Source organism: Rhineura floridana, chromosome 21 (assembly GCF_030035675.1).
Source record: "Rhineura floridana isolate rRhiFlo1 chromosome 21, rRhiFlo1.hap2, whole genome shotgun sequence".
NCBI lineage: Eukaryota > Metazoa > Chordata > Lepidosauria > Squamata > Rhineuridae > Rhineura > Rhineura floridana.
Window position 1 is genome coordinate 2,825,906 of NC_084500.1, and position 19,679 is coordinate 2,845,584.

At 46.7% G+C, this 19,679-nt stretch overlaps 1 protein-coding gene and 1 non-coding gene across 2 annotated transcripts in view; one reads left to right on the forward strand and one right to left on the reverse strand.

The window, feature by feature from the left end:
- MMP28 (matrix metallopeptidase 28) overlaps positions 1 to 17,253 on the reverse strand; it is a 32,000-nt gene extending 14,747 nt beyond the window's left edge. Inside the window, exons 1-3 of the mRNA XM_061605130.1 lie at positions 16,943 to 17,253; positions 11,444 to 11,520; positions 8,068 to 8,255 (exon numbers count right to left, since the gene is read on the reverse strand). Of these exons, the coding sequence (XP_061461114.1) occupies positions 8,068 to 8,255; positions 11,444 to 11,520; positions 16,943 to 17,053 (376 nt within the window). The 5' untranslated portion in view covers positions 17,054 to 17,253. The remainder of the gene's footprint in view (positions 1 to 8,067; positions 8,256 to 11,443; positions 11,521 to 16,942) is intronic.
- On the forward strand, positions 3,232 to 3,351 carry LOC133374558 (5S ribosomal RNA). The gene has a single exon (XR_009759919.1). It is a non-coding gene; the product is annotated as a 5S ribosomal RNA (ribosomal RNA).
- Positions 17,254 to 19,679: the final 2,426 nt, after the last annotated feature.

The following is a 19,679-nucleotide window of genomic DNA, read 5'->3' on the forward strand; positions in this document are numbered from 1 at the left end:
TTACCGCCATGGGTGACCCTGCTGGGAGTACATGACTCCCGACGGCATCACTCATAGGTTTCATTGGAACACGCAAGCCCAGTCCCCACAGTCTGTGTCTGTGTTAGAATTGCTTTTAACATGTTTTCTTTAATAATATGTTTTTAACCCTTGTTTAAAAAAAATATGTTTTTAAAGCTTTTTTTTAAAAATGTTTTTAACGTTTTTTTAAAAATGCATTCTAAGGTCTTTTTATGACGTTTTAAAGTGTTTTTAGCATTTCTGTTTGCCGCCCTGGGCTCCTGCTGGGAGGAAGGGTGGGATTTAAATCAAATAGTAAATAATAAATAAGGTGACGATCCTGCGAGGGGGCTTATTTTTGTACACGTTACCTGACTGAAGAACTGCATTGCAAAATTTGAAAAAGTGAAAATCTAGAAGAATAGCTGTATTTCGCTTTGTGGGTTGCTTTGGAAAGCGCAAAGTAGGTGAGTTTACCTTTAAATGTGGACTGAATCAAATTTCTCTCTCCCCCCCACCCCCCAGTTCTAAGTGCAGACATAGAGATAAGGAACTCTTCCTTCGGCTAGCAAACCTCTTAGAAAAATGTTTCCTTCCTGAAGGGGGTGAGAAGTCCATCTGGGCTCGTCCAACCAAGAGTTTCCTGCTAGGATACAGGATAAACAATGAGCTCACCAGAACGACCAAGGCAGATGTCAAGGGAGCCTAGAATGCCACAGGCTGGGGCTGCCCACCAGGAGGGAAGGAGGGCAGAAGAGTCAGATTCCCCGTACAGCTCAAATGACTCTCTAACTAAATGCATCAACAACTCCCGGCTTTGTCAAAAACACAAGAAACCCGGCCGGGAGGTTGAATAGCATCAGTCCATCCAGGGGTTCAGAGAAGGGTCTCTCCCAGCTCTTTGGAGACCCCAGGGATTGAACCCGGAACCTTCTGCATCCCATGCAGTTGCTCTGCCACTGGGCTCTGGCTCTTCTGTAGCTTGGGCCAGCCATCTGATTAAAGGCAGCCGCCGGCAAGATCACATAACTCCAGTGCTAAAAGAACTGCACTGGCTACCAGTTGCTTGCTGGGCCCAATTCAAGGTGATGGTTTTGACCTTTAAATCCCTATACGGTTTCAGCCCAGTCTATCTAAAGGAGCACCTCCAGCATCATCAGCCATGCTGCCCAACAACATCAGCCTCAAAAGACCTTCTCTCCATCCCATCAGTCAAAACAGCCAAACTGGTGAGGACGAGAGAGAGGGCTTTTTCAGTTGTGGCCCCCACCCTGTGGAACTCCCTCCCAAATGATCTCCGCCATGCCCCTTCTATGATGAGCTTCCGCCGGGCCTTGAAGACCTGGCTCTTCAGGCAGGCTTTTGGGGTGGGCTAGATTTTATCCTCATTGTTTTTAGATTTTTAATGTCTAGGTATTGTATGCCTATTTTGAACGTCGCCCAGAGTGGCTGGACAGCCAGCCAGATGGGCGACTAAGAAATTCAATAAATAAATAAAATAAATCTGGAGCCACAACATTGCTGGTGGCAAGCAACCTCCTTCTCCCAGCGCCCCAAAAACCAGAGCAGTTTTTAAATTGTTCCCTTTTGGGGGGGGGGGGAAATAGCAATCCATGCTCCCTTACTAGCGCTGGGTGTTTTTCATGCGTTTTCCTTCTTGTTAAATGGCTTTGTTTATCTTTGCCGCCCTGGGCTACTTCGGGCGGAAGGGCAGGATATAACTGCAAATCGTAATAATAAGCTCCTAACTTTTTTTGGTGTGGCCAGGCAACGCTCTCTCTCTCCCTTCCTCCCACTGCAAGCTGCAGCAGGGCTAAGAAAAACCACACCTAGCCTGTGGTGCGGTGCAAACCTGTTTTAACTCCCCCGAAGCAACAGCCACAAAAGCAGTTGCAGCAATTAAGAGTCACTTCTTGAAGCATGACTCAAACATTGCAGCTCTCAAGGATCCCTGGAGCGGATTCAAGCTGCAGTCATGTGTGTATATAATGCCAAGCTGCTTGCGTTATATTTACTTTGTGGAGTGGGTGGCAGAAGCAACTCAGGTCAGGCTAACATGGGTTGGGAAAAGTCCTAGTGACACCTTCCTCCAGCTCGCTTTTTAATCCGTCAGCAGGGGTGTACTGGTCCAGGGTCTCAGGGGACCTCTTACTTTTTTGGGAGCAGGGTCCCAATGTCTCCAGCATCCTACAAACCAATCAGCCTGAAAGGGGAGTGTGTTAGCCACTGAGAAGAGTCTTCTAACGTCCTTTTTTGCCATTTGGAGGCAATCAGAGTGAAAGAAGGTGAGTCAGCCACTGAGAAGACTCTTCTCAGTAACTAACACTCTCCCCCTTTCATGCTTATTAGCTCCAAGGGATGTCTGTTGCTGTGGGAGAAGGCATTAACAAGGGATCTAATTCTCAACCCAGCTGCCAAAAAAAAAGAGGTGTGTGTGTGTGTGTGGTTGTATCTACCATGAACGGACCCCGCACCTCTGAATTTGCCACTACACTACTGTCCATCAGCACCAAAAGAATGGAAGCCTGGCTACACGCTACCCTTGCCACCCTAGAACTGCCTGCTGCAAATTCAGAAAGCTCCCCACACTGACCAGCAGAGAAAGCTGGAAGTGGGATCTGCAGAACTCAGATTCAAAAGTAGACTCACCTGATCCATGAGCTGGAGCAGATCAGAAATCCACTGTAGAATCTCCAGACCTGCCGATCCCCAGTTTTTAAATGGGGGCAGCCATGTTTTTTTCAACACAATTCCCTCTGAGAGCGACAGGATGTCGTTATCAACTCCCGTTTTTCCCAGGGTGACTGACTCTGTTGTATGTCAGGACCCAACCAGGGAAGCCCTCATTTATTTATATTGATTGATTAAAATGTATCTCCCACCGTTCCTCCCAGAAGGAGCCCAGGGAGGCAAACAAAAATACGACAAGCACTCTAAAAAAAACAAAAGGCTTCAAAATATATTAAAACAAAAACATCATCAGAGGAAGACCAGAAGGCTCTGATCTTGGATCCAGCCCTTTCCCAGGTTCCATCTGAGGGTGGATTCTCCGACGACACTCAGGACAGGCCAGCTGCCCCCGGGCAAGTTTGGCCTCTGATAGCGAGGCTGAACGGGTCCAAAGGAGAGGCGTCACCTGAAACACTAGCTGGAGACCCAGCTGCTCTGGAGGAGTGCCAACGGCCGGCCCAGATTCCTAAGCAATAAAGGTCTGGGTACTAGTGGTTAATAGCCTACGGCCATACTACCCTGAACACACCTGATCTCGTCTGATCTCGGAAGCTAAAGCAGGGTCAGGCCTGGTTAGTACTTGGATGGGAGACCGCCTGGCAATACCGGGTGCCGTAGGCTCAGAGGAAGGCAATGGGAAACCACCTCAACACCTCTTACCATGAAAACCCTATGAATGTGTATATATATATATATATATATATATATATATATATATAAAAGATTCATAGGGTCGCCATAAGTCGTAATCGACTTGAAAGCATATAACAACAAAACAAGCGGTTAATGGGAGTCAGCTGAGGTTGAGGGTGTTGTTCCAGGCGCTCCAGCATAAAACCCCAGTGCTGGGCTGGAAAAGCTGCTGGACAATGTCTATACACCTGACTTGTCTGCTTAATTGCCTGTTGACTGCCCTGGACCCGCCTTCGTCATGCTCTGCTCTGACCCTGGACTGCTTGGATCTTGCTTTTCCCTGGCCCCTTTGCTGCTGTGGACTCTGTTGGAACTCTGCTTTTGGACTGGCCCCGGATAATGCCTTGGCGTTGCCCCTCAGATATATTAGGGTGGGAAGTCTCCTGTCTGCTGAGGAACCTGGTGAGGACGGGACATGTAATCCAAAGAGTGAGGTGTCCAAGGACCCCCACAAATGCTGTACAAACAAATTAAAACCAGAGCTCAGTAAATAGCTGGCGTCGTCTACCCTCCATGCAAATTTTGTACAAACAAATCTACGAGCAGGTCATCTTGAAGTGACCACAGTGACAGAGGAGCCAGTGGCAGCCTCTCAGTCCACAGTTCATCTCCCTTTGTCTCTTTTCTCAAGTGGCTAATTTTCCCAGGAGTCGGGAGGGAAAGGAGCAGGGGAAATCAGCGGCTTGGGAAGAGAGATAAAGAGAGATGAACTGTGGACTGAGAGAGACACTAGCACCTCCTCCTTCATCACATGAATGCTGTCTTATCTCCACCAGCCTACTGGCACGAGGAGCTTTCCATATCCTCAAGAGACAACGTTCCGGCACATGTGCATGCATGGCTACTAGCCAGGATGGCTACCTCCACTGTGGGAGGCAGTGCACTTCTGAATACCAGTTCCTAGAAACCGCAGGAGGGGAGAGTTGCTCTTGTGCCTGTGGGCATCTAGTTGGCCACTATGAGAACAGGAGACTGGCCTATATATTTATTACATTTATAGCCCACCTTTCATTCATCATAGAAACCCAAAGTGGCATACTTGTGCATCCCATCCAGGCACTGACTAGACCTAGTCAGCTTCAGCAAGGTGGTGGCCTCATGTGCCTTCAGACCATAGCCCAACTAGATGGCCATTGGTCAGAGCCAACTGGAGAGCTCTCCTGATCATGTAGTCAAGCTCTCAGCTGCCAAAATCACTGCTGTTGATATAGCACCATCCCGTGTTCACGGTGCTTTGCACAGTACAAGAGGACAGATCTCTGCCCCAAAGCACTCACAATGTATAATCTGACAGGGGAGACACTAGGAAAAGAAGAAGGTAACAGAGGGGAGGACTATGTGCTATTTCACTTCATCAGAGGAAAATTAAGGCTTAATTACAGGAGGACAATGGAAAAGTTGGAACTGGGCCAGAGGAGAGGTCTGTTTCATGTCGGAAAAGACAGACATGAAAATAACAGTGAGGGGGGGAAAACAGGCCACAGATTCGTGGCTTCTGCCCCTGCCCTCCAACAGGAACAGATGCTGCCTTGTCAGGCACAGTTTGAGGCCTCCCAAAGCAATTTCCTAATCTCCCCGCTATACATTTCCCATGGCTGGCCTAAAGCACAGCTGCTCGTCCGGCTGTCTAGGAAAGAGATCCAGCTAGGGGACGTTGGTAAACAGGGAAAGAGCAGTCCCAGCGCCTGGGATTTTCCAGCGCAGAAGAACGTTCTTCTGAGCTTCCTTGACCACTGCTAAAAACAGGATCTTGCACCGGTTTTCCAGGTGCAAAGTGCTAGCTCCAAGAAGTATGAAATTCTAAATCGTTCGGAAACCAGGGCGCCCCAAGGGTTAACTTCTCCACTTTGAACCTGCCTGGCCGTTAAGATCATCTCCAGAGACTCTGATCTCCAGTTAGCCAGGTGGCAGCCAGGGAGCAGCGTGGCTGTGTGTCCCACTTCAAGGAGGGCAGTCCTCTGGTGGAAGGCTTGCCTGGTCCAAGCCCAATTTAATTATCAATGATCCTAAGGAGGGAGAACAGGCATTGCCTTGATGTTACCCATCAGCAAGGGATGAGAAAGAATTTCAATTCAGTTTGCATTTCAAGCCAAATCCATCGAATTTGCACTTTCCGAACCAACATGAGAAGCGACACACAGCCGTCCTTCAGAATTCACACTTGTCCGCATTTTGCAGTGCAGTGCTCCAACGAGTCAACATTGACAAAAATGTGTATGTTAGGAGGGGAAAGTGTGCGTCAAAATGAAAATGTGAAAATAACATGCCAAAATGCATTACATGATGAGAAATGGCTGGGAGAAATGTGTACGTTAGTCAAACCTGCAGACTGTGTTCACTAGGAAAAATTTGCACTAAAATGCTGAGGAATTTTCAGGAGGATTTTTTGGGGGGGGGGTGAATCGCAAATTGCTGCAGAAATGTGGAGAACCAAATCTAAGAATGGAAAAATGAGAGATGCCCCAAACTGACAGATCCATCAACACTTCGCACCTGGACAGCGGACCAAGTATAGTCATTATTTCTAACTGTGCACCTGTACATATAAATCTCTGTTCTCTGTTGGCTTCTGTCTGAGTGATAGCTAGAGAGGCCGTGTTGGAAGTGGGGCAAGAGCAACTCCTGTTTTGTTCTTTTGTTTAAGCTCCAGAAGGAAGATAGGGCTAGGGTCCTCCAGATGGATAGGCTTGTTTACCTTTACCCGTGATGCTCTGACTGACCTCCTTCTGTCACTAGACTGTGACGCCTTTAGGGAAGCTTACCTGCCCCTCCTCCTTCCGCCCTTCCCATTCCTTTGTCCTCCGGCTGTCCAGGAGAGAGGAGACATCCCTTTGTCTCTCTCTCTCCGAGCATGGGGCTGACTCCCACACCTGGGCATTATGCCTCCAACTTAGTTAGAAAAGCAAACCTAGTTCTAACTATCTACTATGTATTTCTCTAAATAAAGTAGCTTTTCTTATTTTACTAAGTCTCCAGTCTCAGTGATGCTGATGCAGGGTAAAAGCCTGCTTTCTTAGGCAAATGCACGCACACGCTGGCACACTCGCATTTCAACATCTGCTGTTACTCTCTGCTGCGGTGGTGCTGCTTTTAAATGAAATTAAGCAACACAACTACACACAGTGCAACAGGCCGCTCCTACCTGGAGATGCCAGAGACCATCTTGACTGTGGGGTGTTGCTGGGGGACCTCCTCTTTCAGCCAGAATTTAATTCTATTGGTCAGGTATTTTTGCTGTTATGGGGATTATGTTTTTGCGTGTTATTGTTGGACCTTACTATGAATTATAAGGGTAGTGTTTCAGTTTATTGTGTTTCTTAAAGAGATGTTTTCTTTAACTTATCGTTTGGCTGTTTGAATGTTGCATTGTAACAGTGTGTTATGTAATTTTTGTTGTTCGTGTTGTGAGCAGCTGTGAGCATAGATTACAAATAAACCACGATGATGATACTTTTCTTTTTTTGCAACGTGTAAGTGGCTACCTTAAATGAAACAAATGTATGGATTCCAGGGTGGGGGCTGTGGAGTGGCCCATCTCAGCAAAAGCAACAGTGTGGGGAGTTTCTCACCAGCTCTGTTCCTGCAGCCTAACTCATTCAAGCACACCCTCCTATTGCATACTCCTGGTCACTAGGAGAAGAGTGATGTCTGGTGGCACTAGACGCCAGCAGGATATATTAGATATGTTTCTATTTATGTCTCTATATCTCTATTTATATAGAACAGCTTTGAGCAGGAGTACTCTATCTGAGCAGTGAGGATGTAGAGAGACAGCGGTCGTGTAATGCTTAGAGCATTGGACCAGGACCCTGGGAGAGACCAGGGTCCAAATCCCTGCTCTGCCATGAAGCTCGTGGGCCAGTCGCAATCTCTCAGCCTAACCTACTTCACAGGGTTGTTGTGAGGATAACGTGGGGAGGAAGAGAACCACATATGCCACCTTGAGCTCATGGGGGGGGGAAAGGTGGGATAGGAAAGTCATAAATAAATAAATAAAATCAGCCGTCGTAGTAATACCCTTAAAAATCCACAACCATTTTTAATTGACCCTGGTGTTCTTTCCTAGTTGGGGGAGGGTTATAAAATGAAAAGTTATGAAACAAATCCGTTACATGGCTTAACACACACACACACATTTATCTGTGGAAATCTTGGAAATCACAAATAAAAAGATTGCTGAAAGACCGCCAGAAATTCCCCTCCTTTTTGCAGACTCTGCGTGTACCCTGTGGTGAACAAGAGGAGAAACTGCAGTGGATGGAAGTTCTCCCTTTGGAGAACTGAAATCCTGTCGTTTTAAGTGCTGGTTAAAGGGAGCGTAGCAATCTATTGACATCCAGCTCTGCTGCGATCACAATCGGAGCAGCTTACAACGTTGGCCAGGAGGTAGATCCATGGCTCTGGCTGATTTAGCAGAAGATCACAGCATAACAACTTTTCCTACCTAAATTAGGCTGCTGAAATGATAAAAAAGGACTATGAGCTCAGTTCAAGTCCCTGGTGTTTTGTTTTTTTTAAATACCCTTTTTATAAAATAGGATGTTATTTAGAGACAACTGCTGGGTTGGATTTGTTGTTGTTTTAAGTGGAAGCTGTGGGAGACCCCGAAGGAGAAACTTCTTTGCAAGCCCCAGAAATACTTACTTTGATGTGAGAACCGTTTCCTGCGCTTTCTGCTGAGCGTCCCTCCTGAGAAAAGGAGACCCACACGGTCCTTCCATGTGGAGCGGCTCTCTGCGTCATTCACACCACATCGGGGGAGATTCATGTGGCGGACAGTGGAGGCATCGAGGACGCCACTGAGGGGCAAGTGGGACACCCATTGGAATTCCCTGGAAGAGAAGAGAAGGACTTGATTTGTGGCTAGAACCATAGAATTGTAGAGATGGAAGGGGCCTCGAAGGTCATCAAGTCCAACCCCCAGCTCCATGCAGGAATCCAACTGAAAGCATATAATGATGCTTCTTGGCCTAGGACAGTCTGATTCTCACTTGGGATGCAAGAGGCCTTGAGTTCACCTGGACAACAGAGAGCTGCTGTGCCTTAACGATGGGCCGTAGCTCAATGGTGGAGCACCTTCTTTGCATGCAGAAAGCCTGGGGTTCGGTCCAACCCTTGGCATCTCCAGATATGGCTAGGACTGTCCCCATCCAAAAAAAAAAAACCCTGGAGGATTGCTGCCAATCAGTGTAGTTGGACCCAAAAGAGTCTGCAGACTAGGGATGGGCGAGAAATTTAATTCAGTTCACATTTCAAATCAAATCTATCAAATTTGCACTTCCCGAAATATTTGAGAACCGAAAAGCAGCCATCCTTTGAAATTTGCACTTATTCAAATTTTGCGATGCAGTTCACCAACCAAACCATGTTTGCACAAACGCATATGTTAGGGGAAAGTGTCCATACAAATGAATACACGAGGGAAAATAACATGCCAATGTGCTGTGTGTGACGAGAAATGGCTCGTGAAAATGTGGGCATCAGTCAAAACTGCCTATAATTTATTTTATTTTTATTTATTTATTGAATTTCTTAGTCGCCCATCTGGCTGGCTGTCCAGCCACTCTGGGCGACGTTCAACATAGGCATACAATACCTAGACATTAAAAATCTAAAAACAATGAGGATAAAATCTAGCCCACCCCAAAAGCCTGCCTGAAGAGCCAGGTCTTCAAGGCCCGGCGGAAGCTCATCATAGAAGGGGCCTGGCGGAGATCATTTGGGAGGGAGTTCCACAGGGTGGGGGCCACAACTGAAAAAGCCCTCTCTCTCCTTCAGATAGACTGGGCCGAAACCGTATAGGGATTTAAAGGTCAAAACCAACACCTTGAATTGGGCCTGGTAAGCAACTGGTAACCAGTGCAACTCTTTTAGCACTGGAGTGATGTGATCTCACCGGCAGCTGCCTTTAATCAGGCACGCTGCCGCGTTCTGTACCAGTTGCAGCTTCCGGACCTTTTTCAAGGGTAGCCCCACGCAGAGCGCATTACAGTAGTCTAGGCGAGAGGAGACCAGGGCATGTACCACCGATGGGAGCAGATGGTTGGGAAGGTAAGGGCGTAGCCTCCGTATCAGATGGAGTTGATACAGCGCTGCCCGGCTCACAGCCAAGACCTGAGCTTCCATGGACAGTTGGGAGTCAAGAATGATCCCGAGGCTGCGGACCTGGTCTTTCAGGGGCAATTGTACCCCATTGAGCACCAGGTCCAAATCCCCTAACCTTCCCTTGTCTCCCACAAACAGTACCTTGGTTTTGTCAGGGTTCAGCTTCAGCTTGTTCCTGTTTATTAGGAGAAATTGGCACTAAAACGCTGGGGAATTTCTACGAGAATTTTTTTCAAGAAAGAAAACCCAAATAGCTGCAGAAACGCGGAGAACTGAATTTAAACTTGGGAAAACGGAGAGAAGTGGAATGGACAGATCTTTTCATCCCTTAGGGGGGAAAGGGCTGGGGAGCGAGAGGGAAGGGAGAGGAGGGTTCAAATGCAACACTCCAGGCCTCACTACCCGGCCCTCAGGAGTCTCTCCAGGCCCCACAGACACTTCTCAGCCACATCCTTCCTGAGAGTTTTTGTGCCTGGCTGAAATGGGTGTCCTTTATTTATTTTATTTTATTTAATTAAGCTTATATACCGCCCGACTAGCAACAGCTGTCTGGGCGGTGAACATTAAAAATACAATAAGAAATAACACAATATAGTATAACATAGTATATAAAAACTGTACAAAAACTGTGCAGTCTAAAATCAGATTATAATAGTTTATAATTAAAATGAATTAAAATGCCTCAGAGAAGAGAAAGGTTTTAACTTGGCGCCGAAAAGATGATAATGTCGGCGCCAAGCGCACCTCCTCGGGGAGACTATTCCATAGTTCGGGGGTCACCACTGAGAAGGCCCTAGATCTTGCCACCACCCTCCAGGCTTCCCTATGGGTCGGAACCCAGAGGAGGGCCTTCATAGTAGACCGTAGTGTACGGGCCGGTTCATATCGGGAGAGGTGTTCCGACAGATATCATGGTCCCGTGCCGTATAAGGCTTTATAGGTGAGTACCAACACTTTCAATCTGGCCCGGAAGCATATTGGAAGCCAGTGCAGGCGAGCCAGCACAGGTGTTATATGCTCAGACCGCTTCATTCTTGTTAGCAGTCAGATCTAGTTAGAACTCTGATCGTGCCTCTTCCTGCCTGAGTACAGGATACAGAGAAGGCTGTGTGAATGTGGGCGCAGAAACTAGCCTAATGCACAAAGGCAACGTTGACATCCCTTGCTGTGCTCACTGTTGCCTCTGGTCCTGCCCACCAGTGACATGTGGCCCCCAGAAGGTTGCTCGGAAGAAAATGCGGCCCTCCGGCAGAAAAATGCCCGCCACCTAGCCATCCTTGGACCCGATTGGTCCATCCTTGGACCAGCAGAATACGACTGAAACACCCGGTCCCAGTCTGTAACCCCGTGGCAGTTGTTTGGGCACGGAGAAGTATCAGCCACAGTGCATTTCGGCAGTGACATTAGCAGAAGGGGAAGGGAAACATTACAACAATAATGAAAGGAGCTTCAGAAGGAGTGTTTGAAGATGGCCAGAGTCCAGGACGTAGCAATGGCATTTATGGAATCTCCCAGCTGGAACGGCGGCATTTGTAGAGACCTTCTCCTCAACAGAAGACTTAAGGCCATACAAGGGAACAACTGAGGGGCGCTAGATGAGCGTGCCAACTAGAGCACACCAGTTCTATGCTCCAAGTGGGCTGCAAGGCTGATGGCTTTTAAGGCCCAAAAGTGATATTTGGGGGAAGCCAAGGTCTGGGAAGCCAAGGTCTGGGAAGCTGCGACTCCAATGAATGTCTAAAGAGCTTTCAACCTAAAAGCAGGACTTTGGGTTCTTTTCTGCACTCTTCTCTAAGGCGGTCACGATGGCAGCCATAAGACTGCCATTTATTTATTTTTTTATTTAACAAAATGTATATACCACTTGATTGCAGGAAACCTCTAAGTGGTTTACAAAAAACATCATCACACTTACCTAATGGCTTCTGAGAATTTAGCTGGATTCAATGCTTGATGCACGGACCAAAAGTAGCCATATTTTTTAAGGAACCTCTAAAAGCAAAAGAGGAGGGAGGGAAATTTATTAGAAGATCAGGATTGTCAGAAAATGCCAGTCCTATGCACGGGTGGGATTATAAATTCAATGCTCTTGGTCGGTTTAAGGGATTGGGGAAGGAGGCAGAATTTCTCCTAAACACCACCACAAAGAATAAACATTCACACCACTGTGAGCATCATAGAATCCTAGATTTGGGAGGTACCTCAAAGGTCATCTAGTCCAACCCCCTGTCGATGCAGGAAACCCACTACAGAATCCTTGTCAAGTGGCCATCCAGTGGTGGCTAGCACCTGCTGGGACTGGTGGGGGTGGAAGGCAAGCAGCCCAATGGTAGGTGGAGCCAGAACTAACCAAACTCCATCTTGCCAAGTTCTAGAAGGGCAATACTGAGGCTTAGCGGGAAGAGGAGAAAACTGACAGGCGGGGCCATCCCCCTGGACTGGTTAGAAGTAAAAGGCAAGCAGGTGGAGGCTGGCTAGATCAGCAGCTGCTACCATCCACCCTCTAACTGTAGGAGAGTCCACCATCACCCAGGGCAGCAGGGACTTCTCCCAAATGTGCCATCCAAACCCTTTCGAAAATCACCATAATGTTGCTCCAGTTGCTCTTTGCAAATGCCTTTCGCTCCTGCCAAGGAGCAACTTCCATCCTGAGTTGCAAAACGGGCTTTCGTTTGCAATGAATTCAGCGGCACACACTGCGCCAAGCCCCCTCCATTCCAGAGTGAGCTTCTGTGCCATCTCTGTTCTCCCAGGGCACTCCCTTTTCCCTTATCAGCTCAGATTCCCGACATAAATACAACCCCAGATGGAACGACAGAGCACAGCAACAGATTTTTCCAGGCCCAGAGACACCAGAGGGCCAGCCAGTCATCAAAGACACACGCCCTGCTAGGTGTGGTAGACCACACCTGGAAAGAGCATAACTGGAGACAGGAGAACAGGACAGTCTGTTTTATTTTTAATTGTTGCTGCTCTTCATTTGTCCTGCATATGAAGAAGAATTTAGGATACGATCAGCTCTTGGGTAGGAAGTTACAAAAAAGAGGAAATGTAGATGGTGGGACTTTCTTCTCCCAACAAGCCTTTTAAGTGGAGACCTCATCCCAGTCTGCATCTGTGCTGCAATTGTTTTCAAGGTGTTTTTAAAGATGTTTTTAAAGTTGTTTTTAAGATTTTTTTTTTAAGATGATTGTTGAAGTTATTTTTTAAAAACGTTTACTGTTTTATTACACCCTGGGCTCCTTCTTGGAGGAAGGCGAGATATAAATTTAATAAAATAAATGATAATAACAATATTTGTTGTAGCAATGGAGGCTGCATACACACAACATTTTATTCTACAATCGAAGGTGCTTCAGCACCTTGGACAGTTCCTTGAAAATTTGGACTAAAACCCGGAGCGGACTCCACAGCCCCCACTGATATGGAGCCACCAGCCCCCACTCCCAGCCGTGCAAATGCATGCCAAGAGGCCAATGAGAGGTGTGGCCTAGGAAGGCAGCATGGCCTGAGAAAGGCCAGTCAGAGGGGCCTAGAGGGCCACATTCAGCTCCTAAGCCTGAGGTTTTTCTCACTCCTTGCTTACCACTTGGGCGTGACTCTCATTTATTTTCATCCTGGCCTGTTTATAGGAGACAATCATGCCTTAGATGCTGAGGAATGTACAGAAGGGATGCAATTTGTCAAAACATGCTGAGGTTGTACAAATGCATTTGCATCCAGGTTGTAAAGGAGAAGGACACCTACGTGAACACCTTGACGAGGACAGGAGTGATTCTTCTGCGGTAGAAACTGTCTTCCAAAAATGCATCAACATTCCAGGCAAATGAGTTCATGTTTGCTTTGGATATAGCTGCCTTGATGTTGAAAAACATCTGGGCAATAATAGCAACTGACAGCAGATTTATGTCACTGCTCTAAGAAACCTCAGGGCAAGGAATGCTTTTCACCTGAGTGATAACAAGCACGCCTGCATTCATCCCTTCCCCAAAGGCAACTGGAGGTGCCACAAATTCTTCTGCAGAACTGAAGAATCCACCTGTTTTAATATATTTTAATTTATCTTGCTCTGGTAAACTGGCCTGGAGGCATCATCGAAGGGCCAGTTCATGAATCTTTCAAAATAGATAAAAAGAAAATGAAAAGCACATCATTGCACCCAAGATCGCTTCCAGAAGACTGGTTTATTCAGAATTGGTGCTGATCTGTTTGCAGTGAGGTTAGACAATGTTGTGTCAAGCGGTTGTTATCCCACATTTTCCCCATGCATCTTCCCATGACGTTTCTTGTCACAAAACAGCCCAATTTGTTAGCGTTTTTGGTACACATATATTGCAGCGGAGTGCAGAAATAACTGGTCTGTTAAGACTGATGGTTGAAAGAATAAATGTAAGGTTTATTACTCCAAAGAGGTAAAGTCAAACGTGCTGAAGCAGCCATGTGGCTTCCACTCAGGGAGCCATGACTCACTAAGTGAGAACCAAGATGGGAAGAGAAGGGAAGAAGGGGAGGAGCAAAGCCTGCAAAAACAACAAGCAAACTTTAGAGGAGGAATCAGCAGGGGAAGAATAGTTTGCCTTTCTGTCTATTCCCCCCCCCAATTCAGGTCACTTTAACATGCATTGATTGTTTTACTCCCAACAGAACTGGGGGGGGGGGAGTGGGTTTGTTGTGCAACAGTGTCAAAGCAACTTCAATTGCACAAGCACAAGTTTGGAAATATGCTGGGGAGGGGAAATGCATTCAAGTCCACTGCTGTGAAAAGTAAGCAAAATATAAATGGATGTTTCTTTTTACCTCCTGGCCTTTTGCTAGAGAATCCCACCCCCCTGTCATCCCCCAGGGCAGACTCCTAATGCTAGTTGCAAACTCCCCAGATAATATCAGAGGGGCAACCTCACAAGCTGATTAAATCAAGGCATCCAGCCCTGTGTTTTTTTTAAATGACAACTTTAAATGCTCAACATTTGAGCCTGAAGCCACACAGCCAACTGCCTCTTTTAAGACAGGAAAACTACTGTCTACCCCTTCCCCACACCCCTCCTCTCCTGAGCCTGCAAAGAAGGAAACACGGAGGGTTTTTTTCCCCCTATAGAATATTCCAAAACAGCAGGAAACAAACAGACTCTCTGAGTCTTGCTTTACACAATGGAGGACGTGTGGGAAACGACAGAAGAAAGTTCTCCAGATGTTTAAAGCCACAGGACTGTGCTCCGAAAGCCAGAGGTCAAGAAGGCCTGTCAGGAGAGAGGCATTTTGTGTGCGTGAGTGTCAAAGTGCCAGGCCTGGACCAAGACACGTGGATGAAAAGAAAGGGCGGCCCATGGGTTCATCATGGGCAACGTTTCACTGCATGTTTTTTTTAGAATGCACAACAGCTCAGGGAAGCATGTGTGGTTCTCACCCTTTCCATTTTATTATCACAGCAACCCTGTGAGGTAGGTTAGGCTGAAAGACCAAGGTCACCCAGCGAGCTGTTTGCGGCTGAGTGGGGATTTGAAGCAGAGTCTCCTAGATCCTTGTCGAGCACTCTAACCACTACACCACACTGACTCTCTAGACACTTGGGCGCCCCAAACACCACACAGTCCAAAAGGGGTGTCCACCCAGAGTCTTGTGCAACATAGGAAGGTGTGTGTGTGCACATGTGCAAAATTCTGATTGTGTGTCACTTTTCTGAAAAATAATCCTTGCCTATGGGATGGTTTCTGTTGCTTCCATAGTCAGGTAGTCCTGAAAATGGACACTCTTGCTGAAGCGATATAAATCTGTTTTTGGTTCACTGAGCCATTGGAAGATCATCAGAGCCATAGGGTGGTATTCAAATACGTCCGGCTCAGAGGAGACCCATTGAAACTAATGAACCTACCTTAATTATGCCCATTAACATCAGTGGGCCTGTTCTGAGTAGGGCTTAGCTGAAAACCACTCATGGGGAGTGCTATCAATCCCAGCCCCACAAAAGAACAGCCTATCTGGTCCATCAGCATCCTGTTCGTACAGAGGCCAACGAGATGCATCACAAGCCCACAAGCAGGATTTGAAAACTAGAGCACTCTCCCCTCCGGTGGTTTCCAGCAACTGGCATTCATTCAGACACAGGCAGATTGCAAAGAATTCAGTCAGCTTCCCTGCAATCTCCTTATCCTCCTTTAGCACATCTTTGACTCTCTGGTCATCCAAGGGCCCAACCACCTCCCCTAGACAGTCTCCTGTTACTAATGTATCTAAAGAATGTTGGTGTTTATGTTTTTAGTAATGTGCTCCTCCTAAAAAAATTCTTTTTAGCATTAACTAGTCCCACTGGGCTTAAATCACAGACCTCCCCTCTGCCCTGCTGCCCTCCAGACAAAAATGCCTTCATTGGAGCCAAGCCTTAATCCTGGAGCCTTTTCGCATTCTAAGGGTCAGGTTGTCAGAAAACAGCTTTTAAGTATCGACCTTATCCCACTCTGCCTCTATGTTGGAATTGCTTTTTAAGGTGTTTTTAAAGCTGTTGTTGGTTTTTTTTAAAAAAAGATGTTTTTTTTAAAAAAAGATGTTTTTAAGATGTTTTAATAAGTTTTTAAAGATGTTTTGTTTTAATATGTTTTAAAGTCATTTGTTTTTAAGATGTTTCAGAGTGCTTTTAGTGTTTTTGTTTGCTGCCCTGGACTCCTTCTGGGAGGAAGGTATTCAATGGGACTTGCACCCAATTAACCATGTTACAATTCAAAGTCATTCAATAAAATTGATTGGCAGTAGCTTCAGAGGAGATGAAAGGAAGTGCATTCATTCATTCATTCATACATGCAGCCATGCTCCACCTTTCAGCCAGGAAATCTCACAGAGCAGCTTACTAATCAATAGAAATAATTCAGTTCCCCACCCTCAGGCTTACAATCTAAAAAGAGATGGCACCAAAGGAAAGGTGAACAGGGAGGGAAGAGGAAAACAAGTGTTAGAGGAGGCCCTGTCATCCAACGGCCTGCTTGATGCAGGGAACCCATAGCTTGAGCATTCCCAACAGATGGGCGTCAAGTCTCTGCTTCCAGGCTTCCAGGAAAGGGGTGAGTAATTCTCAAGCAGGATTTTTATCAAGTAAGGTCTGTGGAGAATGCTCTAGTTCTGGATTGTGCAATCCAGGCTGCAATCCAATACACACTTACCTGGGGGTAAGTCCCATTGAACCCAATGGACCTTGCTTCTGAGCAGACATGTATTGCATTGAAGCCTTAGCCTATTACAGGCACACATCCCTTGGATGCCGGCACTTGGGCATGTGCAGAGTGCTTCTCTCCAACCCCTGAGCAAGCACAAGCTAAAAACCACCTTTGCCCCAGCGGGCCAGAACTTAGGGGCTCCTCCTGACTCTTGCGCCCCCGCACCTCTCTCTTGGGAAGACATCTGGACATTAACCCTTCCTCCGCCTCACCTCTGCCGCCGCCTGTTGGCTCCCAGCCCGCGCCTGGCGGCTTCCCACGCTGCCTCCTCCGGGGTAAAGCTGCAGCAGAAGCAGGAGAGCCAGGATCGGGGCTGCGGCCATCGCCCACCGGAGGAGCTGGTCTCCGGGGCTGGGCTCAGCCAGCCAGCCTCTGCTCGCGGTTCCTCCCTCCCATCCGGCTGCGTTGGCTGAGGACGCCCAGAGGAGACTGCAGGCAGAGCAGGCAGGCAGGCAGCTGGCGGGTTGGGGACCCCCTCCTTCTTTCCCCTAGTGTAGATCGCCTCCTAAGGGAGCCGCTCCCGCTCCCAATTCCCAATAACAAAGAAAATTGGGCTCCTGTTCCTTTTGAATGACAGACAGAAATCCAGCCGGGGAAGCCAACAACAGAGTGGCGTGTGTCAGGGTTTATTCTAATCTTTCCCCCCCCCTCCCAGCTGCACAAGCATACTGCCCGCCCCCAAACTGTTCAAGTCATTTGTCCCATAATACACCGTTAGCAGCAGGGGTGGGGAGGGGTGTGTTTTAGATCCCTTCCTTGTTTGGAAGTGGGGTCCCAGCAGGGTCATGTCTATAGCATCCCATGGGCCAATCAGCATGCAAGGGGAGTGCGTTAGTCACTGAGAAGAGCCTTCCAACATGCTCCATTGTCCTTTCCTGTTGATTGGAGCCAATCAGGGTGAAAGGAGGCGAGTCAGCCACTGAGAAGACTCTTCTCAGTAGCTAACACTCCCCCCTTTCATGCAGATTGGCTCCTAGGGACATCTGTTGTTGTGGGAGAAGGCAGGAACAAGGATCTCATTCTCAACCCCTCCATAAAAAGGGAGAGATGACTGTGATTAACACGAAGGGACTCTGCACTTCTGAATTTGCCGCTACGCTACTGCCTAGGAGGGCTTTTTTGGGTTTGTGGCAGTACACACCAGTATGGAGTACCAAGACCTCCTATTTCTTGATGCCCACGGCAGCCATAGTCCTTTTACTAAGGAAAGAGTACCATTACCGCCTTTTTTTTGCCGAAAAAGCACAGACTAGAAGCGTATGGTCATGAAGATGTGAAACGAACCAGTATTTCTCTACATACCAATTCATGCACACACACAAACAAGCAATTCCAAATCCCAAACAGATGCGTGTGTTTTCTCTGCTAACACTGTTCAAATGACACCATAAGACCTTATATACTTTTTTTTTACTTATTTCTTGCATTTGTACACCACCTCTTCCTCCAAGGAGCTCCAGTTGATACCCATAGTTCTCCTCCTCTCCATTTCTTCCTCACAACAACCCTGTGAGGTAGATTAGGCAGAGAGGGAGTGACTTACCCCAAGGTCTCAGCCGAGTGGAGATTCGAACCCTGGTCCCAGTGTGGCACTCTAACCATTGCACCAAACTGGCTCTCTGTTCTTCTCCTTTCTTTAGCGCACCTCTTAGATGTAGGCTTACCTGAATGTTGCTCTTTCTGCTCATTGCTGAATGTTTCAATCTTTGAAAACAGTCATAAAGACATCATTCATATCTATTGATAATCCAATACAGATGGGGAATTTAAAAACTCCAGGTGTGGGAAAAGTAAGCCTTTCAAGTGAGATCTGAGCAAAGCAGCCTGGTACGTTTATTTTTATTTATTTTATTAAATTTATTTCCCGCCCTTCCTCCCACAAGGAGCCCAGGGTGACAAACAAAAATCCTAAAAGCGCTCTGAAACATCTTAAAAACAAAGACTTTAAAACATATTAAAACAAAACATCTTTAAAAGAACAACTTTAAAAACATCTTGAAAAGCAATTCCAGCACAGACACAGACTGGGATAAGGTCTCTCCTTAAAAGGCTTGTTGAAAGAACAAAATAGCTGCAGTTAACTATCACCAGAGCTATCATGAAATGAAATCTTCCATCAAACATTCTTCCATTAAACATTCTTAAAAACCTGCTTCACCCTGCTTCAGAAGTCAGAAGAGGACAGGTGCTGGTAGAGTGAATGAAGAAAGCCCAAAGGAGTGTTAAAATGTCCCCATTTCACCTATGCAATGCTGGGTACAAATAAATACATGTAACAGAATGTTTAGAAACACAGAGTGTGAAGGGATCCTAGTGGTCATCTAGCCTAGCCCCCTCCTCAATACAGGATCTGCAATGCGGAATGCAACTACAGTAGAAACGGGCAGACTTTAGGCTTCTTGGATTTACTTTTGGTTTTTGCGCAAGCCCCAAGATGTGCCAGCCAGAGCTATGGACTCCTTGAAAGCTCTGCAGTTCCTTGGCTCAGAATGTGAATCTTGAAGACTCATAATACTCGCCCCGCAAATATGAGGAAAATATAACAGGCACAAACACACCAAAGTTCTTCTTCAGTGCAGAGTTTAACCAGAGGGAGAAAAACACTTCATTCCTCCCAGGCTCTGTAATTAATCTGCTCAGAATGCGAACCTTGGACTCATGACGCTCACCGCAAATATGCAGTGAATTTGACAGACACGCCTGCCTAAGTTCTTCTCTGGCTCAGAGTTTAACCTGAACCAGAGAAGGCCTCAATACCTCCTCACCTCAAATGGAGTTACTAGTTATTAGATTTTTGTTCTTTCATCTGTTTTTTAAAAAAATGCTTGCATTTTTGTCCACCGCTTAGCAATTTTAAATATTAAGCACTTTAGAAAAGCTTTCAGGAAAATAAATAAAGTTAAGGCCGTTTGAAAGGTATTTGAGTACGTAATTCCTTTAATTCTCGGC